This window comes from Diadema antillarum, unplaced genomic scaffold (assembly GCF_040938485.1).
Source record: "Diadema antillarum isolate AM-2024a unplaced genomic scaffold, OU_Dant_1.0 scf00000039, whole genome shotgun sequence".
NCBI lineage: Eukaryota > Metazoa > Echinodermata > Echinoidea > Diadematoida > Diadematidae > Diadema > Diadema antillarum.
Genome location: NW_027270928.1, coordinates 2,363,915 through 2,391,267, shown reverse-complemented (window position 1 = coordinate 2,391,267; position 27,353 = coordinate 2,363,915). Strand labels below are relative to the sequence as shown.

General features: G+C 37.9%; 1 protein-coding gene across 6 annotated transcripts in view; it reads right to left on the bottom strand.

Moving 5' to 3' along the window:
* Positions 1-27,353, bottom strand: part of LOC139711089 (rap1 GTPase-activating protein 1-like) — a 295,166-nt gene that overhangs the window by 11,977 nt on the left and 255,836 nt on the right. For 5 of the 6 annotated variants that reach the window (XM_071623028.1, XM_071623043.1, XM_071623016.1 and 2 more), the window contains 4 exons: positions 13,692-13,776; positions 10,285-10,332; positions 5,299-5,418; positions 3,943-4,230 (listed from right to left, as the gene is read on the bottom strand). In XM_071623028.1, the coding sequence (XP_071479129.1) occupies positions 3,943-4,230; positions 5,299-5,418; positions 10,285-10,332; positions 13,692-13,776 (541 nt within the window). Of the gene's footprint in view, positions 1-3,942; positions 4,231-5,298; positions 5,419-10,284; positions 10,333-13,691; positions 13,777-14,698; positions 16,329-27,353 lie in introns of those variants that run through there. The other variant, XM_071623023.1, reaches the window with a different exon arrangement.

Here is a 27,353-nt window from a genome sequence, read left to right as displayed (position 1 = left end):
GTATGGAAAATTTGTGTACATTTGACTCAATGGAGCAGAAAGGGTTAACTCTGGCCAACTGACCCCAATGGCCATTAGTAGAGTACTGCCTATAGTGGTTGAACCAACTTTCTGCAAACAAGACTCATAAGATCTTGTGCCTCTCCAGTCTGTCTGTAAGAGGTAAAAGTGACCTCTGAAGACACAACAAGGCAGAAGTTTGGTATGAGTCATATGGAACTCTGATTATTGGCTCTAATGACTGAATGAGTTGGTATAATGAACCGTAAATAGGTGTGAACTTCCATGTCGCAGCAAGACAATGGGGCAAAACAACACCCCTCGACTTGCCATACAAGTCTCATTAACATCCTCGGCACAAATCCCAGCATCTTTTTACATAGTGAGGAGAGCAAAAATGGGTCTTGCCAGTTGAAGGTGAGAAAGAGATGCTAGAGTTACACTGCCCTTCCTGACTGATAACGAAATTTAAGGTCTGTCTGGGGTGGATAAGTAAGGCAGCAGTATAAAAGGTGACTCAGATGTCGATAGAGATGAAACTATGATTCTCATCCATTTTGTCTGCTTTCTAAATTGTAACAGCACTGAGACTGAAGTGGGGGGTTCAAGTCCTGACAAAATTGGTAAATTCTCCAAATGGACATACTTATTATAATGAAAAAGTCTATTATTCGAGTGAGTGTGCCCATTTCAATATAAAGTCCTTGGTGATTGTCAGCAATATCATCAGAGTTGGAGGTTCCTGTGTCCAGCCCTAGCTAGCCATGACAATCATGATCTCATACAAACTCACAGTTCAGAACTCTTCCAACCCAAGTGTAGACAATCCACTTGAGTATTTGGGAGGGTATGACAAGCACATGCAGAATGAGCTTCTTCTGGAGTGGTGAGTCTGATGTTACAGAGCTGGCTTATAATATTCTTTTAATGCCTCTTCAGTCACACCAAAAATTAACATTTGTTGAAGACAAATTTTTGCTTTGTGATGAAGAAAGAAGAAGTTATAATTGTGTATGGACACACACAAAAAAATATCAACTATGGTGCTCCTCATCATGGTGCAAAAAGTAGTCTTTCTTGACCTTTAAATATAATAATTTGCCTTGCTCATTGTATATGAACAGCATATGAAACAAAATGTATTCTTTAAATCCAATGATGCAACTTGCTACACTAGGCTATGTGAGGATACCTGGAGTCACACTCATGGCATTGTCTAGGTTTGCCCAGTTTGGAGATTTACAGCATTTTACATGTATCCAAATTCATTTTTTTTTCTATGTGAGAACATGACCAAAACAAAAACAAACCGAAATACAATTCAATTTTGCATTGTAATCCAAAACTAATAACTCTTGAATGTGAATTTATGAAACTCAGTGATACCTTTTTTTTCTGAAAAAAAAAAATTACAGCAAGCAGGCTGATCACGAAAACTTGCTTCCAGTTACATACATTTAAAGGTGGAGGAATGGTATATTGGCAATGATTTGAATCATACTAAACAGCACAAGGGATATGTTCTTCTACCTATCTATCTATCTATCTATCTACACGTATCTATCTATCTATCTATCTATCTATCTATCTATCTATCTATCTATCTATCTATCCATCTATCTCTATATCTATCATTTTATCTATCTATACAAATATATCTTTTAGGGTATACAGCTCCTGTTTTTCTGAAAGAATTCCATATGAATCTACGTCTTATGTCTAAAAATGAATTTCCCTTCTAATTTTTGTGGTTTCCATATGGTTTACAATCAAATTAACACTGAAAAACAACTTTTCACCAAAATCAAAACATCCTCTTGCAAAGAATTGAAGTATTTACAGAAACAAAATATTTGCCACTGGAGACATCGGGACCTTGTATGTAGCTAATAATGCTTTTTGCAAGCCGCACCCATAAAATCTCAAATAATTGGATAAGTGCTAATTGACTTTCCCAGCCAATTATTCTATTCAAGACGAAGCTACACAGGCTGCTGAATGGGACACAAGGCCAAGGGAACCAGACGTACGAACGATAATTGCCTTCAAGGGAGGAACAGTCTCTAATGAGAACACAATTACCAAGAGGAGTTACAGCATTGTGACTGGAGAATAAAGGGCAGCTCAAATCTCTTGCCTTCTTAAAAAGCTGCAGCCATACCTAGCAAAACCTGTTCAGTTGATAAAGTCACACTTATCACCTGCTCTTGGCACCTGAGTAAAACTTATCTGTCATTTTGGCTTTTCACAGCTATTTATCATTTTGTGCCAGCCACACCTCAAAACAAAAGGAAGTTTTTTGGTTTTGTTTGTAGAAGTAAAAGGCATAGATGTGACACACAATCATAATTTCCTGCACGGGCATTTGTCATGTAACTTGACTGAGATAAAAAGAGAGAAGAAAAAATGGAATGAGATATACACTGTACACTGGATTCCTGTCATCAGATCCTTCTAGCAACAATGCCTACTTCCGATCTCCGGCTGCCTGTGTCCGATTTCAATCGTCATGCCACCAACAGGAAGTGCATATTGGAAATCATGCTATCTTGCGGAAATGATTACAAACCCAATCAAAAATGCGGACATGGTCCATGCCAACACTAACTTTCTCAGAAATGAATACCAAGAGTTCACCGATTTAACTCCCAAGATATATGGCACGATATCACTCATCAACAATGAAACTTGAGTTTGAAAGTTCCCTGTTTCGTCAAAAAATTTTGGAAATGGCCGATGTGATGCAGAAATGCAAGAAAGAAAGTGAAACATGAAAATGTTAAAGGTAATCCTTTCATGAAAATAATATTAAAACAGTCTTGTTGACCAGGTCCAATCACAAAACTGGTGCCATCGATACTGAGACACAAAAAAGAGAGAAAAAAATATATACATATCAATGAAGAACAACAGCTATGATCCTATTTCAAAGATGAAAGAAAAAAAAACAACTTTATCAATATAGTAAACAAGCTCCACTTTTACTCTGAAAAGGTAATATACTTTATTTTTATTTGTAGCATTTTTAATAAAGGAAATAGACTAACCCCCTACCCACCCTGCTTTAAAAAAAGAGAGAAACATGACAATGGTGAAAAAAGAAAGTAAAGAAAAAAAATACTGATCCTCATATTTCAGTGTTCAAGAATAAAAAATAAAAACATCACAGAATATCTGTTGTATGAGCAAGAAGTATAAAAATATAAGCACTGATAAAATGAGTTAATAAAATATGAAGGAAAGCAAGCCTTCGGTAAGCTGTGCTTCAATCAACTTTAACCTGATGAACTCTCAGGGAGAGAAATGGTACACAAAAACAAAACACAGTGAAACTAAAATACAAGCAGCGACCACAATAAGATTGATATTTGAGGGTGGCAACAACACAAGTATGGGTGTCAGATGAAGGAAAGTATTTCAATATGCCTTATTTAGTTTTGCTCTCAGCACTGCAGGCAAATATTATCACAAACACAAGAAAGAAATGAGAAGGAAGAGGAGATCAAATGTTGGTTTTGGTAGTTTAGATCAACATTGAAGTTGTTATTAAATTTTTTTTTTGAACAGCATTCAGGTCATTCATGTTACTATACTGCCTCCCTCTTGGGTCTATCCTTTGCTTTACCTGATTTCTACCATCTCATAAGGGTGTAGGGTTTCTAGTTTGTGGTAAGCATCATCCACTTTCATGATATCACAAACAAACAGTGTGAGACTAGTTCCCTGACCATCATTTACAGATCACAAGTCCTGAATTTAGAAGAAAACTCCCACTAGCTTTCAAATGTAGATGGAATATATCCCAGCAAAAACCTTCATCAAACGTTGGGTCAAATACTCCTTACTTTTGCTGAGAGGGTTGGTAGATAAGATGGGGTGCATTATCTCTGTGTATAATTTGAATCCTAGAGCATGTTCCATTCCCATTCACAAGATTCTTACCTTCCCAAGGAAGAATTTTCTGTACATCTGATTGCTGTCGTCAAACTCCAGCTGAAGAGGGAAGGGAATTGAGGAACATGATGGTGATGGAGAAATATCCCCAGCCGCCGAGAGACTGCCATTCAGGGAGCTGGATGTTGCAAGGCCTCCACATTCTTCGTCCACGCTGATGTCACAGTCTTTCTCTGATCGGCTGTCGTCTGCTGTGAGTGTGATGGTACCATCAATCCAGTAGCCCCTATCGGCTGGCTGTAGAATGGATGGGTATGGTCCCTCCTTTTCCAGCAGCTGGGAAATGGAATGAAATTTCAGATAGACATAATACAGAGCATTTCAGCCTAGAAAACACATTGCATGGTTTTGTGCATATTTTTCCTAAAAAGTAGTCACTTTTTTTTTTAAAGAGTATCTCTCACTTGTACAGCACATGGAGGGCAACATGCAGATCTAGTGTGGCTTTAAAGTTATAAAACCTGAAAATAATCCTACAGCATTTAGTTCTCAGAAGTATACTACTATTATTCAAATAATAAAATTGGACGTCCAAAGCATAACAACACAGGCGAGAACACGCCTCTTTCTTGCAGATTAATATACTACGGAAGTAGTTTGATTCTATTCTAAACTCCAGGCATACTTATGTGATGACGAGTGGTATCTACTGTTTCAGTCATGAAAATCTGAATACTATAAATAACTGGTTACTTCTTGCTATAGAATTACAAATTGAAAATAATTACAATTTAATTGCTTCAATGATAATTATGTATACCTGATATTTCCTGCACAACACTGAGAGATTGTGGTATATGAAGTAATAGCATGCTGGAATCTCACCAGTGTTATCATTGTATTGAAAGATGCCATCAGCACAATTTGGAACATATGCAATATAATGAAATTATAATTTCCTTCCTCTTTATATACAACACAGCTATAACAATTTTGAAATCAACAAGTACTGTCAAGGAATATAAGGTTTAGAAAATTAAATAAAGATGTTCTACCAACATGAAAAGAATGCAATGCCAAAATGCAACTGTTCTCTGACATTGTATTCTAAGAAGCAAAGATATGACAAACAAAATCTTTTTGCCTAAAATTTACATAACCTGCCATGCAATATATATATTTAGCTCAGCCAAACCAAACTATTCACTACAACTATTTTGAAAACAGCAATGCCTGTTGCTGATTCTGATCAATAAGAGCTGCTATGACCGAACATCATAACAATATTTGCCAATTGCTCTCTAAATATAGAGCCTCTCATGTACAACTGAAGTAAACAGGCAGCAGCAATGATGACGCAACATTGCTGTCTCCATGGCGACAAGACAATGCGTTCACACTCACCTCTTTGATTTTCTCTGTGTTGGATCGTTTTGCCTTGACCTTTGGCTTTGGTGATGGTGAGCTGAAAGAGGGCTGAAGGACGACTGGAAGAGAGCATCTCTGCTCATCAAGTCTGTCACTCTGAAAAAGGAGGGAAACAAAAGGAAGTGCCTTCAACATCAGTTGCCATGACAACCTACCCGTACAGAGATGGATTGTGTCAAAATGGACTATTTTGAGCATCCCTCTTGGATCAATTCTCAACATCACTAATGGACCAGAGTTCACCTAGCTGTAGAGCAGTTCGACATCCATCATTTTTCAACCACATACTTCACACTATACAAGTGGTGTAGGCAGCGGCTCATTGTGACTTTAGGTAAAAGCTCTGTGGTAAAACCATCACAACATTTACTTCATGGACACAAGATGTCACTCTAACCTCTACAAATTGAGGACACCGGAAGATACCTTTAACCCATTGAAGACGGGCTGATTTTGCTATAACACGCATTTCCCATAAACACCTGCTCGAATATTCTCGGGACTCGTCCTCAACGGGTTAATAGATGAAGAAAATGCCTTGGTGATCAGATGAATTAATACATAAATACGTTGAAAAAAAGGGGGGAAAAAAACACAAATATTGATTGTAATGCCATTTGCCAACTACAGATCAAATATCCTACATGTTGTTTGCTGCAGAAGGGCTGATAACACAGTCACTGCTTGATATCTTTCCCATACAGATCAAGATAGTTCCCTTTTAATAAGGGAGGTTCCAAAAACCAATCTGGGAGTATTTGTGTACTACCTGCATTTCAAGGGACAATATTGATTCCCAAATCTGGCAGAAGTTCATTTTCTTGTCTCAGGTCAAAATGAGTTACAATTTTATTCATTTTATTATTACTATTATTATTTTTTTTTCACAGAGCCTCCTACAGACTAATGAAAACTACAGGCTAGGCAGCTCTGGGACAGCCACACATCCCTGCAGCTCCCTGACCTGGCTAGAACACCCCTGCTAACATGCTAATCAATCATAGGTTGATGACATTAATCAATTGTAGGACTGTAAAATAGAATGATGCATGAACTTGCACCTGCTCTCCATAAATCAGAGGTGAGGAATGGCATTTAAATGCTTCAGGCTTAAAGTAAATAAACAATGCTAACAGAGCAAAATCCAGGCTAATGATTTCAAGAGGAAACTCAATAATCCTTGACATGGTTTCATATTACAGTTAGAAAATCAAATGGATCATGTGGGAAATACAGAACATTGCTTGTTCTACAACACCTCTGCTTTATGCAGAGTTTTGAGGCCCCATCACAATGTGCTTTGTCTTATTCACACACTTAACACTTTACGAGCTCAAACAGACCCTATTTATCAAATCAGTTGCCAGTAAAATACTTGCCTCAAGGCAAGTGCTTGAACAGACTAAATATTTCACTCACAGTTTTGAGGTGAATCATTGTATGACTGACTGCTGGTACAGGAGACTGAGTTGGAGGGATTTGAAAGATGGCTGACATATTGTGTAATTACACTGACAGGTTTAAAAGCTTAATCTTAAAATGGTTGATTCCTAGTTCATTCCACTGCATATCATATTGGCAAAAATGTAGTCATCACAATATGAAGATATGTACATGATCATATGTAAAGCAGATATTAAAACATTAATATGTGTCTATACATAATTACACATTGAGCTCTCAAGAAGTTACCGGAAAAAATGGGATAGGTCTAAAGGGAGAGATAACTACATGGCTGCCACATGGCACCTTGGTGATCTGCCGCCTGCACTACTCTTGAGATAGGACATTGGGCTATAATTCCCCAAGGGCTCCTTGGCCATATTTCTCCAAGCAAATCTGTCTAGAAATGGGATTAAATATAGGTATGATTTTAAGGAAGTAGGGCTTAATGGCGCTTTATACGAATACTTGTACAAGTCTTCAAAGACGGGCTATAAATAGAGAAGAAGCTTGAGATGACAAAGAGACCTGGTCAGGTCTGGTAACCCACTGCTGCTGAGTAAGGTGTGCACGGGTGTCTTGTGGTTTGAAGGTATATCCCAGCAACCGCGGCTAACTAACTGATCATTTTATTTCTCCCTTTAAGTAGAACAGTTGGTAGCAGCAGCAGCAAAAGTAAATTATGAACATTACTACATATAATCATCATCAATGGCACTGTAGTGGTAGCAGCAGTAGAAGTAAAGGTTGAAGTGATGGGCGTTGTAGTTCCGGAGAGAGGAGTAGGGCCTACAGTCAAGGCCCAAGAATATGAGGAAGTAGAATTCAAAGATATCACCATTCAGATTTCGAAGAACATTTATAAAGCACTTGAACGGGAAGAATTTACACTGTGAGATGGTGAGTAGAGATATGAGGCCATGGGGATTTTACCATTCAAGCTACATACCAGTGTCAGTATCTGAGGGCTAAGCTTCAGTTCATACTTTGTTTATCATATTCTGCTTTATTCATACAAACATGTTTAAATAATGCCATTCAGCTTGTTGCTATTCAGCCAATGGTCATCAGGTATACTGTATCATTCATCTCTTTGAACTTGGAGGTTGCATTCACTGTAGACCCATGACAGATCAGTAGTCTTTGAATAGTTTCTTTATGTCAAGCACACAGATTAAAAAATTGTCAACTGAAAAATTTTAAATTTCAGTGATTTCTGGCCAGAAAGATTAAAGGGCTTTTTACACTTGTGTTTCTTAACCCCGGACTTTCTCTGACCCAGGACTATCGTTAGTCCCGTACCAATTTTTTCAGCTTTTTACACTCGCCAATTAGTCCCGTACTATCTCTTGTCCGGGGCTAAGGAGAAAACTGACCTTTTTACACTCGTATTTCTTAGCCCCGGACTTTCCACGTACACGCACGCACCGGCAGCACTTGATTACCTCGTTTCTGATTGGTCAGTGAGGGTCGGATTTCGTCTCCGTCGCTTAGCCCAGGATTATTTTTTCGTTCTGTTTACACTCACTTGCTTGGCACCGCAATTGCGGTGCTAGCACCGCAATTGTGGTGCTAACCCCTGCTATTTTGCAGGGCCAGATAGTACCGTACTATCGGTGGGGCTAGCCCACTTTGGCAAAAACGAGTGTAAACAGAAAGTGGGCTAAGGATAGTCCCGTACCAACGGTGGGGCTAAGGCCCCCCCTTAGCCCCACCGTTGGTCCGGGGCTAAGCAAAATTCTACAAGTGTAAAAAGCCCTTAAGAGTATTTCGCAATGTGTGAGGAAAATTTTTTTCTGTGTGTTTGGCAGGGGCTAAAAACAGAGCGCTTAGTGCTTGGCGATCCCAGTATTAGTTTTACCCACCCCTTCTGGGTGTTTATCAAACTTAGGGGGTGAGGATTTCATAATTTGATTTAAAACACCTCCAGGGAGGATTTCTGTCACCACTAATGACTCACTTGGGAGAAGAAAACAATGAAGAGAAACATCACAATTAATGAATTAGTTCTGGTCTGGTGACAGTCACCACCCATGTAAATTTACAATGATACCCTCGAGCAGAAATCTCTGCAGCTTCCCTTTATCTATAAGAGCTGGAAGAGATTTCACAATTCAGAAACAATGAACTTCTACTACAGCCCCGCTTTTAAAACAGAAACTTCATTTACAAAGCAGAGGTATATATCCCGTGTAGTACATTGATGTATCTTGTCATTCATCCAGCTGAAATGCCCAATCTGGTCAGCAGATGTACTTCAAATTGCTAGATATATGTAACTCCATGGCTAAACCTAAAGCATACAAAATTATATCCAAACTACTAGGCCCTATATGCACAACAGTATGACCAAAAAAGGAAACAACCACACATATCCACAAAAATATCAATAAACCTAAGCTGGGCGACGCACTGCGACATCAAACAAAATGGGACGTGTGAATTTACATGAATCAACTTTGAGCAGCAGAAAGCCTTAGAGCATACCCTAGATGAACACCCTGAAGATGAGAATGTTTTGGAATTGGAAACAAGGGAGGGTAGAGGAGGGAGGAGGCAGGGGGCATTGATTTAGGGAGGAAATCTCCCTGCGAACTGATCTAATCCCCCTGGCTCGGGCTAAAGCTGCAGAAAGAGTCAAATCTGAGGCATCATCTCATTTGTAATGCCTTGTCTGTGGGGCTTGCTTCAGTCTTGCTCCGTCTCCAACACCTGTTCCTGCCTATTTCAGCTGATTCCATGTCTAGGCTCACTCACATAACAAGACACAAGTTTTACTTCTTGTAAAATGTATGACATTGGGCAACCATCAGCAGATTAGCACTCCCTGTTTGCCTCATAAATGTGATTCCCAAAATAAATAAACTGTGTGCAATGACACCTTGGAGGAAAATGGAAATGATTCAGCCATCCCCAATCAAATCACAAAAGGTTTTCCCTCAAAGGCTATTTCTTATTTATTTATTTATTTTTTGGCTTCAGTCATGAAGAATTGTTGCTTCATCCTTAGAAATGTCAAATCAAACTCTTCCCCTTCATTTCCAGAGTTGAAAGCCCTATCAACCTTTCAAAATTCTATCGAAGTAGATTGCATAGGAAAACTACAGAAATCAAAAGAAACCAATTTCTGTTGTGAGAATACACTGCTTTTTTAACATTTCCTTGTTAAATATATATGGCATCACATTTTTTTTTTGAGAGAGAATAAATGTCACATGTTGAATATTCAAGACAAAAAAAATCTGTGAGAGGCCTCCAATAATTCTTTATGACAATGGGGAAAACACGCTTGTACATATGCACAAGACAGTGCAATTTTGACTTACTTCCACAGTTACATATCCATATCATTAAACTGACTAGTTCCTTTAAATCCACCTCTCTGGACCCTGAGGAGCTGATTCTATTCCATTTCACTGGCATGCTAGCAGCTGGCATAAGTGTTTCTAAAACTCTGGGGCTGCTGCCAAATACACACTTGAAGCGTGAGTTACGTTTGGCTTCTTTCCAATGTCTTACCTGTATCTTCTCAAGGAATTCGAAGAAGTCCAGTTCTGCATCGTTTTTCTGTGTGGATTAACAAAGCATAGTGAAAGTTAAAATGAGATACGAAAAATGTATTGTGGCACAAATTGTCAAGTCATATGTTAAACAGATTATGAAGGACTATCTCAAACAACTCTTTACTGGTAGACATACAAATGTACCTACACACATTTTGCATAGTTCAACAAACATTTTCTTTTCATTTTTTAGCCACAATACATACTGGGGTCAGTTCAATATTTTCCTAATGTGAACAAAAAAAAATGTAGGCTTACTTCCTATTTAATGTGAATGGAACCACAAGGATGTTCACACCATGTACAAATTTAATGAAGATAGGACCTTCAGTAGCTGTTCTTCTGCAGTAATATGATGTCATGCATAGGACTATACCTAATGACAACTGGTTTGACTGGATGCTTTAATTCACAACACCCATTTGCTACCCAGCTCCCCCTCCTCCCCCCAAACACACACAACTGCCATCAGAATTTTTCTTTTTGTTTTCTTTTTTTTGGGGGAACTGACTTGCATGAATGTTTCCGCTACCACAACACTGACTATGCACAGAACATTTTCTCTGTACCGCAATCTACTTCAGGAAGTGGTATTCATGATTCACCTCCAGAGTGTACAGGCTGTTAAGGTGCTGTCTGTCTAGACCCCTATTGAAATTTTTGTTGTTCACTTTTTTTTTTGGGGGGGGGGGGGGGGGGTGGTGGGAGATGGCAAATGTGCTGGATCATTCATCAGAGTTCAAACTGGTATAATGCAAGAATGATGCAGCTACAAAGTCTTTACCATTGCATAAAATAGTCTAAATAAATACTGGTCAGTGACTGGTCATAATGCATGCACATGACTAATGAAGTGAGGATCAACATCTTTATGTTGCTTGCAGTGACATCACATCAGGTAATACAATTTGAGAATTGGACTCACTGCCTTCAGGGGGCTAGAATAGAATGAAGTATATATATGAACATCATAACAATATCACTCCCACATGGTTGTCAAGTATTATAATATCCCACAAATAACATTTGAATCACTGAAGATTTCCAAGCTCTCAGTGAAAGTGTCATAGTAAAAAACAAAACATACACATACAAATACAGTGAAAAACATGACTTCTCTTGTATTTTTATCATCTACATATCATATGATATAACCATAAATGAGTGTAAACAAAGTGTAGGATAGGTTGATTTCTCCAATGTCCCTTGATGGCAATGAATGACATTTTCCCCTCAAAAAGCCGGCATGATCTCACAGAAAACAATGGAATCTTTTCAATGTTTGTGTGATTGTTACTTTTGTTTCTAACAAACAGCTAACAATATCAATATCAGCCAGTACATTTATTGTGGAATTTCAAATATCTTAAAACCTGATCCCTCCTCAACCACACCTAGCACAAAAGGTCCCGACTTTGGGTCAGACAGCATTAATCAGGATCAGTAACTGAGAGATATTTTGTTGAGGTGGTGTCAAGATCATTAAACACACATCACTGGAAACTAGGCATCCATCTTGCTTTTGGATGAAGAAACAGAATAATTCAATGCTGTTATTTGTAGAGGTGTACCAGCCCTTTTTTCTTCTTAATTACTTCCTCTCAAATAGCATGTCACAGATTTAACTGTCTGCTGGAACTCTGGCATGCGCTCATTACAGATTCATCCATGGAGCCACACTGCTTGTTTATACTGTCTGCCATTATGTAATTTGGTTCTTGATATTCCACCATGCTAGCCAAGGACTTGGAGCCCACATGGCTGGTGCACACATTCCCTGGCTGTTGGAATGTTATCCATCCATCGATAAGAGCCTACGATATTTCTTCACAACAAGCCCTGTGAACACACCCTGACCAGAGAGAGCGTTTTAATTACCAGTACCCCTATAGATGGTTTTAGACATGGTCAGCTGACCCATGGTGCCTGAACAGGCACACACACACATACACTCCCCATACACACATACACATAATACGCAAGAAACAAACACAGAATCACATGCCCTTTGTGTTTGCTATTGGGTCTCTGCTGAAATTAGCCCTATTTCCACCCTGATAATGATATTTCCCCTGGGGTATAAAGCCTTCCCAGTCACGTCTGTCAGTTTCAATAACAGCACAATCACAGAACAATATCAACCAGAAAAAGCTTATTTTTGGCACTGCAGAATAATGATCACAAACTCACATAAATGTTCAGTTTGAAATGGCTTACCAAAAGATTTCAATGATGTCATTTTTTACAATAGCAAAGTAAATCTTCCGGAATATGTTTATCTATTGCTATTCACATCGGTTTTAATAATTTGAATGTGAATGCCTTTCTTTCAATTTCAAGAGATGAAGTCAGAGTGTATAACCCAGTGGCTATGGAATGTTTTGTCTTTAGTGTGGGTGAGTCAAGGGTCAACAGTACCCCCTCCCCTCTTTTATATTCAAGGAGCAGGGAGGGGCGGGGAGTGGGAGAGTCTCAGAATGGGCTTCAAATGTCCAACCCTTTTACACACTATTCCCATCAAGTGTATCATAACAGAATGGTAGTAAATGTGCCAGACTTTGTAAGCAGTGGACCGAAATGGCCTCCCCCAAGAATGCGCTAATGGCTAATGGACAGTTCCGTCAAAGTTGTCAACATTTTGGTAAGATACACTTCTCCCTCCAAATATGCATCACCGATGGCAACAGTAACGTGCCCATTCTGTCCGATGCTTGCTGTGGTCTTTGTGAATGATTGGTGCCCACTGCAATGTGCTAAATGTCTGATCCACTGATAGCATACGTTTAATCGGATGCCCCCAAGATATGCCAAGATACGATGATTCCCTTCACAAGTATCATGGTAACTCCCAAACACTATCCCTATACTGCTTTCTACATTAACCTACAAGACTTTGTCGCCATGGTTAACCTGAAGATTAAACAAAAAATCTAACCACATGCACTTCACTTTAAGTTTAGGGTGCACTTGACGCATATTTTGCATTTCTCCCAATGAATTTCAACTATTGGGTAGGCCTATATGGTTATAATGAACTGCACCCAATCAAAAAAAAAAAAAAAAACCTACACCAAATCCACACACAATTCCATTTGATAAAGAGATATATGTTACACAAATCACTCTTTTAAGAGCTTGCAATGATCTATTATAATAACTTTGCAAATTAAGTTTTAAATGTTGTATATCCCATTATAATGAACAAAGTGTTTTAACACATGTCTCATACACATGTCCTACATTGAGAGCAAGAGAAATCTATTTCCTTCTATCCCTCCCAAAATTGCTTCATATATTGGGGCAACTTGTCATAAATGGAATAGTTTCAAACTAATGTCACCAGTTGAACATTTTCTTTCTCACCTTTACAGCAACTCCTCCATTGACTGGGGGCTTCTCCTTTGGTGTGTGCTCCTCACAGTATAACTGACCCTCCATCTCCCTCCTCCTATATATCACAAAAAGAAACACAAAAGAAAACAACATGGCATTAAAAGTCTCAACGGCAAATTAGTGCAAGCAGAAGAAATGGTAGGCCATGAATATGCACTGAAACAGAGCATATTACAAATGATTATTTGCATTGACAATAGCTTCAATATAAGCAATTGTACCTCTCATCCAGAAATTTCAAAAAGGTACGTAAAACATGACGTTTGATAGACCTTGTAAACATACAACCTTACATATTCTGGCATGATACTTGAACAAAGGCAAAAGATAGCCATCTTATTTCAGGAAAAAAAACCCACGAACTCGGCATGATAAGTGCATTTGTCAACTCGCAATCAAACCTTTACAATGGGATGTATACATAGGTGAGATCATATGACCTGTGAATGATATATCCTTTGCAACAGTTGCAATATACTTACATTCATACACAAGTATCATTGCCCAGCTAAAACACACACACATGCCACAACAACAAACAAACAAGCAAGCAAACAAACATACTGACATGAATGATCATAAATCCAAATCAACATCAACACAGATTTTGTGACTAGGTACATCACTTGTAGCTGAGTTGCTGATGATCTGCTGAACCTACAGCTTCACATTCATGATTGGATATGTTTCTGTAATCTCATTGACATTCTTCTATCTGTTCTAAATTCACGAATTATATCATAAAAGTTAACAGGTATATTCTTTCAGGAGTTCTGCTGAAAAAAAAGAAAGCTCTATGTTCTTAGAAACCTTTGATGAAACAGATAGAAAAAAATCATATAGGCCCTACATAATATCCTTGTTCTAAACTCTAAAGGAGTTGTGTACAGGAGATACAACCGTCACATAAACTACAGGGAGATGCCAAAAAGATGCCTAAAAAAGAAGCTGAGGTATTCACAACAAATGATGCCTACCTTCTCCTCAGAGAAAACCTCCGTCCAGGCATTGCTGCTATTACAGGCGGCATTTTGTCAGAACTGTTGCTAACGCTAGATACTCAAAATGTCCAAACAGTACTTTTTGAAGGTCCTGGAAAAGTATGGAGTATCTCTTGTGATACTATCACAAACTCTGCAGACGAAAAAGTTTCAAACTTTTTCCCACACTAACAGCTCTTCTTATTCCCAGCCAAGGCAGGTTAGATGTAGTCTGGAGCAGAGATTCGCAGTGTACAATCCTCATTTGCAGTCGGAATCAGTGATTAGGTCCAGTACAGAGAGACAGCAGTCAAGGCATATAGAGAGGACCCACACTCTCCCAGACACTTGGCTTTAGGCAAAGTCCAGATCTGGCACAAGCATTAATCCAGTCAGAGCGGTTCTTGGCAAACAAATATTGTTCAGTTATGACCAAGAGTGAGTAAAGAAAAATAATTAGAAATGCAGATGGTCACAGCAGACAATTTCCCTGTCCTTTGCTTTTGCTTTGCCTGATTGTAAACAAGGGGAAGAGTGTTGCTGTTGGCAGAAATGAGTTTCCTGCATGGAAGATGAATGACACTCATGCAGTAGGGATTAAACTCAACTGATGAGGTGATACATCTTAGCTCAAATTTAGACCGTGATTCAGGTGAAGACAGAGCGAGCGATGGATGATCATTCAGGCGCAGGGAGATTTTGGGGCACAGAATTTTTCATGGATGAATCGAGAGATGGCGGGTGACTGGACCGGGTCAGGAACAAATTCCGATGAGCTGCAGAATCGCTACTTGGGGCCACGTCGGTTCGTACGATGCATCCACAAGCTGCTGCATGGATTCCCCATCAGGAGCGGCCCTAGTGATGGGTAAGGATGCTCCTGCCTCAATGACATGAATGAATTATGAACCAACATTTACGAAATCCACAGCAATTATCATCTGTGATTGCCTGCCATCAATTTGAGAGACGAGGATGGAGAAAACAGATGACTTCCGGAGACAAAGACTCCTCTGTTCCTGATGACAAACCCACAAGGTAAACTTTCTCCAGATTGATGAGACACTGTTGACTGGACTGGACTGCTCACCAGCTTTTCTCCTAGTCCTAGCTCTTCAGGTCACACGATGTAGCATAAAAATCCCAGGGAAAATTAAATCAACAAGAAAATGGTCTCAAAGTTGACCACTCCTTCCTCAGTTGTCCAATTTTGAACAAAAAGTGCAGGCATGAAGAAATCAAAGATCAACTCCTTCCACATTCAGTATGGACAAAAGCAGCATCAAACAAAGTCCTCCTCATTCCCTGTTTGGTGAGTGAGGCCCGTCCCGCCTTTCACTGGAATGGAGTGAGAGCTGTGGAAGAGGAGATAGAGACTTTTATATGACGCCTGCCTAGTCTGGTCTGGTGCGCTCTAGTGACTGCATTCACTACAAGGAAATCTCTTCCTGGCAGGAAAAGAAAACAACGCTAGTACGAAAACTCGGCTCCGGATCTGCCAAATAGTGACCTCATACCTACGTCCTGATATGTCAGAGATACTCCAGTCTCAGTGCTAGGAGACAGTTTTTATAAACTTCCCCTCATATATAGGCCTACAAACTCCAAAATGTGAATGCTGCTGCCACTCTCTTTGTCAAGATAAAGCAATGTTGGTGCAAAATATAAACACAGTTTGCTCCTAGTGCACCTTACAAGGGAACAAAAACAGTCCAAATCTTTCCCCATCCACCAAGTGCATAAACAGGCCAGTTCCACAGTTCTGATGGATAGTCAAAATCCGGTTTACCCCAGCCAATATCTTTCTCGCTTGCTTCCGTTCACCACCTTCCAACACAAGGAAATTTGTATTTTGGACTCTAGTTAAGGAGTGTTATGAAGATTTAGCACTAAGGCAAGTCCACAAACTTTTAATATCTGAAAGACCACAACAGTGAGAGCTGTATGATAAGTTCCAATCTGAACTTCATTCCCCCACCCTTGATAAAAACGATACACAGAGAAACAAACGCACACACACACACACACACACACACACAGACACACACATCTAAACACCATATATGTATGCGCTGGCACTGGCAGGAAGGGCTGCCTTATTTCCACCAATCACAGGAGTCGCTGAGTGACTTCCTCTCCAAACATTGTACCTGCCCCATCCCATGGTAGGGGGAGCTCTTCAAACTAATCAGATTATTCCCTGATTAGAAATAGTAAGTATGTTCGTGTGACTGATGGGATTTAAGGGAGAGAGAGAGAGATATATAGTGTGTGTGTGTATGTTTGTTCGTGATAGTCTTTGGTGTCTGTCCGTGCCCAAGCTCAATTTACTAATTAAAATAAAACTACCATATCTCCCTCTGATCTTGGACAGAAAAACTACATTACAAAATGTAACACTGTAACTTTACATGTAATATCTCATACTCTGCTTCAAGCATAAATGTGGAAGTCCATTCATGCACAACAAATAAGACTAAATTCACTGTAGAAACACAGTCCAAAAGCATATATCTATCAATCTGATATATCTAAATAAAAGGAATACAATTCAAACTTTCATATTATGTTTATCAAATATTCGATAATACAGGCACTCTGCATAAATCTGTAAGTTACATTATATACATAATTTAAATTGATTCAATATATTTTGTTTTCTAAATGTGTGAAAACAAATTTAGCCTTCTGATTTCACTGAAAAGAACTAATTTCTCTTTCATGACTATTTTTCTTAAAACTGCATTTTCATTGCAATGTGCTATAGCCCCATCTATAAACAGGGCAATAAATGAACCTGCTAATCACAACCTTCAAATTTGCACTTATTAAAAAAAATGGAGAACTAGACTAGAAGAAATGACTGATCTTCACAAAAACTCAATGAACTTCCACACAGCATATGATTGTCCAACTAATTCAGAGTTCATGCAAACATTTTTCAAGAAGGCAATCAACATGATTGGTCATAAAATGCTGAGCTTGATTTAATAATCAACTTGTCTGGAAAATTTCCTTCCATGACAATGAACCCCAATGGCAGAATAAAAACCCACATTGGGATATGAGACTGGTTACAATGCTCCCCCACACTCTCGCGCCCACCATGGGGGAAATTCTTCACACTACAATGCCCCTCCTATGAAGCATACTTATATCCTGGCTAAGGCGCAGACAGCAAATTTAGGCAAATATTGAATCAAGAGGCACTCTTTACCTCATTAAAACTCCAGATGGGTCAGCGTACCAAAAATGGCAGTCGATTTTAGTGCAATGAGGCCACCAACCCAGAAATTGGATTGTAACTCTAAAGCAAATCATTTGGGAAACAGATTAATATTTTATCATGGTCATTTTCCCTTTGCTCCTAAAGTGTGATTCTCATTTTTTTTTTTTTTTGGGGGGGGGGATATAAACAGTTATCAAACTTGCTCATTCAAAGAACATGTACTACCAAAACTAAAAAAAAAAGCCAAATAAATATCTTTAGTTCCAATTTTTTTGTTTGTTGGCAAGCCAACATGTGCTCAATATCAAAGCTAAAAAAATGCCTCAAATATGTTTTTGTGAGGTCATAAGCCTATACATGTAGCTAACTGTGAGGCCCACTATTGTTTTGTGCATAACAAACCAATAAAGTCATATTTTCTAAAAGAAGTACGTACTCAGGTCATTCATGTAATTCTTGTTTAGAAACTGTGAATTGATTCCTCTATACCCTGTTCTTTTGTTCCTTTAATTACTTAATCAAAAAGGTCTAAAAACAACATTCATCAGTGCTAGATGACCTACTCACATATCATTAAATAATCATAAAGGATGATATATCAGCTCTAATTCCCCCCCCCCATCAGTTAAGTTAAGATCAGTTAAGTGCTCTGAATGGTATGGACCATTGCCTACTTTAAGCTTTCAATTAAGGCTATTAAAAATGAAAGCAATTACTTAAGAAAATTCTGCAAACAATAAGTTAGGAGGTTTCTTCACTACAATGAAGAGTTCACTTGATCTGCCCTCCTCGTGGTATAGGGTCATTCTGACTTGGAGAGGTGTGGATTCACAAAGCAATTTTGAATCTTCCGAAAGGATAATTTTTGCTGGGAATAACTTTTCTGCGGCAACAAGAGAAAGAAGAAGAAAACGAGTCGGGTGGAGCCTTCCCTTCCTCAATTATTGGACTCTTTCTATTGAAACAACGAAACACTTCCTGTGAACCTTTGGCCTCTTTGCCCCCCTCCCACGGTCAGTGGGCATTGCCCCCTCTCTAGCCTCAACTCAAGACTCATTCCAGTGTGTCAGATAATTCATAGAGAGATTGTCACAAAATATGCAATGCCATGTTTATTTTAACATAAACCTCTCTTACATATATAAGCAAGCTTAAGGGTATCTCTTCATGGGTTCTATGGCCGATCCATGACAAAATTTGAACATACACAGCTGGAGCATTTCATGTTGCATGTTTCTATTTTTGGTGTGTTCCATCTCAAGAGTGTAGGTGTGGGATTTTGGTAAGTTGAAGGGGAATAATGAAACAATTGTATCTCCTACTCCTATCTTATCTCAACGCTATGTAGCTATTAATAATTAATGCCAATGCTGCTCTCAGTTCAATGATGCATCTTGAATCTTTAATCAACAAATAAAAAAACCCCAACACAACAAACAAACAAACAAACAAACAAACAAACAAACCAAAAACAAACCTAATCATTGATGACAGAAAATGCACAACCACATTCATTTTCCACAGCAGGAACTGGACTTCTTTACTGTATGAAAATGACATTCTCTCTTTGGCTAGCTTGTGATCACATGACTGACTGACCAACAGAGACTATTTAAAAGTTGGCCTCAGCTTGGTTTTCCCTTTAATTGAGGACGGATTGATTTTGCTACAACACGCATTTCCCATAGACACCTGCCAAGTATACTCAGGTCTTGTCTTCAACGGGTTAATGAATAGCTCTTGCAATTTTGCTGGTCAAGACCGTCATCACATGTTCCTCAAGGCTGGTGTCACCTGAGTGAGACTGTACCTGTATACTTTAGGGCAGTCCTGGGTCCCCAAGATTATGTTCATGTGAAACACAGTTCTTGATTCACATGGATGTCAAAAATAGACAATGACTGCTTCTAATTTTGCTTCTTATCATGGTATCCCATAGCATGGAATTGATTCGAGGTACTGAATTTCAATATCACAAGTTCACCATCACCTGATCTGAATAAAGCAAATGAGGCTACATGACTCAACAAAATTCATTTCAGAAATATTTATATAAGCCATTTGTGAACTCAGCACCATGTTTTACCATGCGAAACAATAAGGGATTTACAACTATGTTTTGAAAGTCAAATATTGGATGATATTCTTATTCTTTAAGATACATCAAACATACTTCTGGACAGAGCTGAGATGAATATTTTAATACAACTATCCAGAACAAACTACTGTCGTACAATTAGGGTGTGTTAGAGCATGGACTTACAGTAGGTCCATAGTTTAGAGTAAGATGAACTGTTACCAAGTTTAATAGAACTCCTTGACCAAGGCTACAAATCCTATACACAGACAATACTGAACTGTGCAAACCTCTCTTTTGTTTTAATTCATGAAGTAGTCTTGACTTATCTCTCTCCCCAAATGCTACTGATTACATAACACTAATTATCATTTGCACTCAAATTTTCCCAGTTAATTTTCAAGTGAATGCACCTTTATAGATGGATTCCATTCTGCATCATTACCATTGTTTGTTACTGGTCCCTAACTAACTGCTTTATATCATTCTGCATTGATTCTACACTGTATGTCTCAAGTGATGAAGACAGAATGTGCGTGAGAGATAGAATGAAAGAATATTAATAAAGATAAATAGGTCCTGAATGGTACTAAAAATGTCAGCTTGAAAATTAAGATATTCCTCATTATATCCTTAAACATTATTTTGTTATCTTACTGAAACACCAAGCATCATCACACCCCTAGAGCAGTTCTCTCTTTCTGACAGTTTCAAGCATTTACCCATTTATTACTTTTTGTGAGATATGTGCAATATAAATATAGTTTATGATCATTGTTAGCACACCCAAGGGGATGTCATTACGACTTAATGCTTGAAAATAAAAGTAGATAAATCACACACACATGTCCAGAGTGTAAATTTGCAATGCTTTAGGGTCTCGTACTGTTCTGCTTTGTATGGGCTAATGGCAAATCGACTAGGATGCATAGGAGGCTCTTACATATATCAAAATATTACTCTACTCTCAGTTTTGACCAAAAATGAAAAACAGCATAACATTTGTGGAGAAAAAAAATCAAGAACACAAAAGATATAGTAAAGATACAAAGACAGACCTATACAACATCACTCATTTTCACTCAGAAAGTACATGTATCTATTGCAGCTATATTAGCTACAGTTACACTTTCACAGTTACACAGTTAGATATAGCAGCAAAAAGTTGCTACCTTTAATCTGATTAAAATGATACACATGTTCTACAACAATGATGCTTGTAAGGAATAACACTATGCAATATTGCAAGAGCATATCATACTTTAAAGGTAGGGAATCCCATTTGCATGCCTTAAATGAAGAGTTGTATAAACACAGTGGTATGTTGAAGAGAGTATCATTTTAGAAACTCCCATAAAGTATTGAAAGTAGAAGGTAACATTTAGTACATTTTTATTGACCGTTAGATTTTTAATTGAATTTTTTTCGGGGCTCACCGTAAATTCCAGTACATTACTAGGCTACCTTTGCAGACCCATGCACTGCATGTGTGTCCATCATGTATATTTTGTGAAAAAGTTCATCAAAACTTACAAACATTTCTATATACATTCTTGCCACACACTCTATATGTTATTAGGTGATCCGAGTATCCTCTCGGATCACCTTCTGTATCTGTACGGATTCTTTCTTCTTCTTTTTCTTTATTTCTCCCCAAAAGTTGTGCAGAGGTTAGCTCAGAAAGTGCATTGCCTATCAATGTCAAACTTATACCATATATGTATGGTGACCCAAAGACGACAAATCTTTTAAAATCATTGTGATCAGTCGACCGTGACGTCACTATGACGTCATTATATGAAAACACATTTTCATTCATATCTCATTAATGGAATGGAATTTTTCAATCAAATTTACGTCACATATAGTTCAAGTCAAGCGCATTTTACACACATTCTCAAAATTCATCTATATCTTAAAACGTGCGCGTACGCGCGCGTTGAAATATTTGTATGCTCAAATCGAGCTCAAATTTTTTTTGCACACGTTTCAGACCATTTGGAGCATTTTTTGAAAAATTGAAAAAATTGGACGGACGCGTACGCGCGCGCTCATATACGCACGCACAGCTCATATGCAATAGAAATTTCCCGTTTTTTCACTCTTATCGGCTGCCTGAAATGTCAAGGAATATTTCTACCAAGTTTCAAGTCAATCCGACTCAATATGAGGTCATACGGGCCCGTCAAAGTTGAAATTCCGCGCGCGCGTCAATGGCGATATACAGTACAACTATGCCAAAAAACTGCCAATTTTAAATCCGATTTTACTCGTCAGGATGGACGGTGACCCTCCATTTTCTGTACATATTTTGAAAGCTGATGAGTTTTACATGTCATTTCATGGGGTGGCCATGCTGACAAAATGATTAAAAGATATCAAATTTCTTAATAAAGTAAAAAAAGTAAATTTTCAAAATGACGTCATCAAATTTCAAGTTCATTCGAGCGTATCTCACTAGTCCTTTGTCAATTTTCACCCAGATTTCAGTATGATGTAGCTTATTTAATGTTCTTTCAAACATAAAATTACAATATTTTGATTGCATAACGGTATCACCTCGTAAAAATGGATTAAAAGTAATCTTGTCAAATTTGACCAGTTTACGTGTTATCTCTATGGGAGTGCAGTTTTTCTGGAAATGAAAATTGACATGACTATCTTTATCGAGCACTAGCTCACTTAAACTTCGGTAAATTACTCCCAGATTTTAATATGTTGTAGCTGAGACTTTACCCTACCGTAAGTGTGCCCTTTGTTTTTTCATACGATGTCGGAATCACGTCAAAAAATTGGGTTGAAATTCAGGCTTATCTTTGATGTATTGAGATATTTCTTTCTTTCTGCAACTTTCTTTGCAATAACTCAAGAAAAACGGCCTCTATCACCTCTATATTTTGCACATGTTTAGTTCATGTCACGTACATTATTTCATAAAATAACAACTACTTGATCGGACACCATCTTGGGTATGTAAAGTAGGGTCAAAGGTCATAAGTGTTTCACCCTGTATCTTAGTGAATACATGTCCTATCTTTCCCATATTTTGCACACGCAAAGACCATGTTACAAGGATCATTTCACAAAATAACCACTTTTTACTCAGATGCCATCTTGTCGTTGCAAATTGAGGTCAAAGGTCATATGTACTTCTTTTTGTATCTTCGTTATGACGTGTTATCTCTATGGGAGGGAATTTTCTTTAATGTGAAAATTGACATGATTGTCTTTATCGAGCACTAGCTCACTTACCCTTCGGTGAATTTCTCCCAGATTTTAATATGTTGTAGCTGAGACTTTGCGCTATCGTTTCATTTCCTTTGTTTTTTCATACGATGTCGGGATTACGATAAAAAATTGGTTGAAATTAAAGCTTATCTTCTATGTATTGAGATATTTCTTTCTTTCTGCAACTCTCTTTGCAATAACTCAAGAAAAACACGCCCTATCACCCCCATATTTTGCACATGTTTAGTTCATGTCTCGTACATTATTTCATAAAATAACAACTACTAGATCAGACAACATCTTGGGTATGTAAATTAGGGTCAAAGGTCATAAATGTTTCATCTTGTATCTTAGTGAATACCTGTCCTATCTTTCCCATATTTTCCACACGTATAGACGATGTCGCGAGAATCATTTCACAAAATAACCACTATTTCATCAGATGCAATCTTGGGAGTGCAAAGGTGGGTCAAAGGTCATATGTATTCATTGCTGTATCTTCGTTATTCAGTGTATACAGAATTTGGTACCAAAGATGGCAGATATGACTCCCTTTTCTAAATGAGAATGCAAACATCACACGGCCAATGTCTCTAAACACAGATGAAACTTGTATGGTCATGCCTATTGCGATCAGGACTCGAATCATTGATAAAAAAAAAAATCGGATCACCTTAATTTGTCAGTGATGACAAATTACAATCTCTAGTTACATCAGCTCTTATACTTTTAGATTTGTGTTTATAGATAAAAAAAAATACAGAAGACTGCAACAAAAAGGCTTAAGTGTGGCTGACACACAGAACTACTGAGTAGTTGAGTTTTGTGCATTATTCAAATTGTAGATAACTGTTGACTTCCAAATTTCTAAGCAGTGGCCTAAACAAGTCCCTTGAGGTTCATATTTAATGTTTTGCTGCATTTTTGGAGTTCTGTAAAAGGCATCCCCTACCTTTAAAAGGACAAGTCCACCTTCATATACATGTGGGTTGAGTGAGTGCAGCAATATTAGTAGAACACATCAGTGAAAGTTTGGGGAAAATCGGACAATCCGTTCAAAAGTTATGAATTTTTAAAGCATCTGCGTAGTCACTGCTTGATGGGAAGACTACTACAGTGTATGATGTCATATGCGTGCAACGATATGCAGAAAATAAAAAGAGAATTGCACAAAACTTTACTTTTTGAATAAAGTGCACATTTCTTCGACTTGTTACTGACATATGCTAAGGGTAATATTATTCCCCCGGCTTCTGAAAGAGAGAAGTCAAGTGTTCTTTTGTTATGTGAGAAAAGTGAAAATATGTTGCATTTTCTTTATTCTTTCTTTATATCGTTATACTCATGTGACATCACATGCTATAGTAGTCTTCTCATCCAGCCTTGAGTGAGCAGAAACTTCAAAATTTATAACTTTTGAACGGATTGTCCGATTTTCCTCAAACGCTCAATGATGTGTTCTACTAATATTGCTGCATTCAATCAACTCACATGTCTATAAGGTGAACTTTTCCTTTAATACAATTATTGCAATGGCACTTTAATTTCAATGGGCACTTCTTGAAGACACATAGACATATGCCTATAATCCTTCTGTATGAAACATACACTGACAACATATTTTGCTGAAGGAGCTGGTGATTTCAAACTAGCAGGACTCTTTTTGACCCACAAGGTCCATGCACTTTGTTCTCTCCATCTGGTCCCTGTCTCCCTTGTACCAGGAAATGTTTAGGGCCAAAACAATTACTAGTGAATTCCTCATGGGTATGATACATTAGGAGATAAGTCTTTTTGTCTCTTACTCATCCCTAGTGTCTTATTCTTGGAGATAAGTCTTTTTGTCTCTTACTCATCCCTAGTGTCTTATTCTTGGTGTCTTTATGTTTCCTGCAGTGGCTAGGAGGAAATACTTGGTTTGTGTTTGGAGTAGAATAAGCATTAGAGAGAAAAAACTAAACATGGGAAAAAAGAAAGAAGAAAGGTTGTTCTATTAAATAGGATGAGCTACAAATTGTAGATAAACTTACAAACGTAGGTCACAAATATATATGTAGTAAAATTCAATATTTCATGAATATCATTTATCTTTTCAATTCAATTCAAATCAAATTTTATTTCCAATTACAATATCTTGACAGCCATTTAAAAAAATAACTTGCTTGAAATGAAAAGAACAAAGTAAAATTAAAGGACAAGTCCACCTTCATATATGTAAGGATTGAGAGAATGCAGCAATATTAGTAGAACACATCAGTGAAAGTTTGAGGAAAATTGGACAATCCGTTCAAAAGTTATGAATATTTTAAGTATCTGCGCAGTCACTGCTGGAAGAGAAGACTACTACAGTGTGTGATGTCACATGCGTACAACTATGTAAGGAAAATAAAAAGAGAATTTCACAAAACTTTACTTTTTGAATAAAGTGCACATTTCTTCGACTTGTTACTGACGTATGTTAAGGGTAATATCATTCCCCCTGCCTTCTGAAAGAGAGAAGTCGGGTGTTCTTTTGTTATGCGAGAAAAATGGAAATATATTGAATTGTCTTTATTCTTTCTTTATATCGTTGTACTCATGTGACATCACAAGCTATAGTAGTCTTGTCATCCAGCCATGACTGAGCAGAAACTTCAAAAATTCATAACTTTTTAACGGATTGTCCGATTTTGCTCAAAGTCTCACTGATGTGTTCTACTAATTGCTGCATTCACTCAACCCACATGTCTATGAAGGTGAACTTGTCCTTTAAAAGTCATATGAAAAACATAAAAAAGACAAAAAAAGAATAGTATCATGCCAGCATTGAGTATTCATTGGCATTGACTATTATGTCAAAACACTGTATCTTTTTATTAACAAATTAACCCTGTATTTTTTCCTTTAGGGAATCCACAGCCTTGTAATAACTGACTGTGACAGGACAGGTCAGTGATCATAATAATTTCACTTGGGGCAGTATTTGGCATCTAATAATTCCCACTTGTCACAATAGCTTTACTCCTTTAATAAAGTGTTGTACACGCTCTTCTCAGTAGCCCCATTCACACTCACAGTGAAATACTGTGGTATTTCAGGCAATATTTTGTTATATGAATGTCAATACACACAAAATACCTTGCAAAATACTGTATTATTTCGGGTGGTAATTCAAACTTTGCATGGAATATGCATGCCAGCATGTGAATTGTCTCACAAAATACCATCCACCATGCTGCTCTGTATTTTTCACGTGACCTGACATTCTTCTTCCCCCCCCCCCACCCTCACAGGATATGCATACGTGCAGTGCTTACCTCAGAGAGGTGTACTTTCAGGAAAAACATATAACAGTATTACATGAATAAGAACGGTATCAACTGAAAAACCATGGTATCTGTTACTGTGGTATTTGGCAAATGAGAACAGCGACAACAAATGACCACTGTATTTAATACCACAACAGTAATTCTAATGTGAATGCATCTACTGTCACATGTGAATCCAAGCTTGCCAAGGTGACTCCTCAGCACAACTATCTCTGTGTCACTGGACTAGAACCTGATTGATGTGGGTGATAGGTACAGTGGTTGAGAGTAGCAGGTAAGAGGTGTGACTCTGCGATGTATTCAGGATGTATTACTACAAAGAAAAGTCCTACACATAACACTGAGCTGCCACAGAAAAAAATAAATGTAAGAAAAAAAATTCCATCTAGCATCATAACATTTTCTTATTATAGGATGATTTCACCGGAAACTGCAATAACTGCATTGGTGGAGAATGTGAAATACCCTTCTGACACTTGAACTAATTCTTCGGTGAATTACTATCTTCAATCTTTAAAAAAAATTTACCTTTACTGATACTTGTATGTGAAAATAGATGATGTTGAAGAGACCAAATGTGCAACTGTGAAAAGAAAAATTGTACGTCCTTACACATCATATCAGAAATAATCTCGAACAGGAAGAAAAATGGAAATAATTTTCATTATCTGACACGATGACATTTAGATGTCCTGAAGGATAACATCAGAAGGTGCTATTATTGGTACATGCTTTACTAGTTGTTTTATGAACAGCTCAGGAGGGGAAGCAAACACTCTCCTTCCTCGGCCATACAAGTGGGGGGGGGGG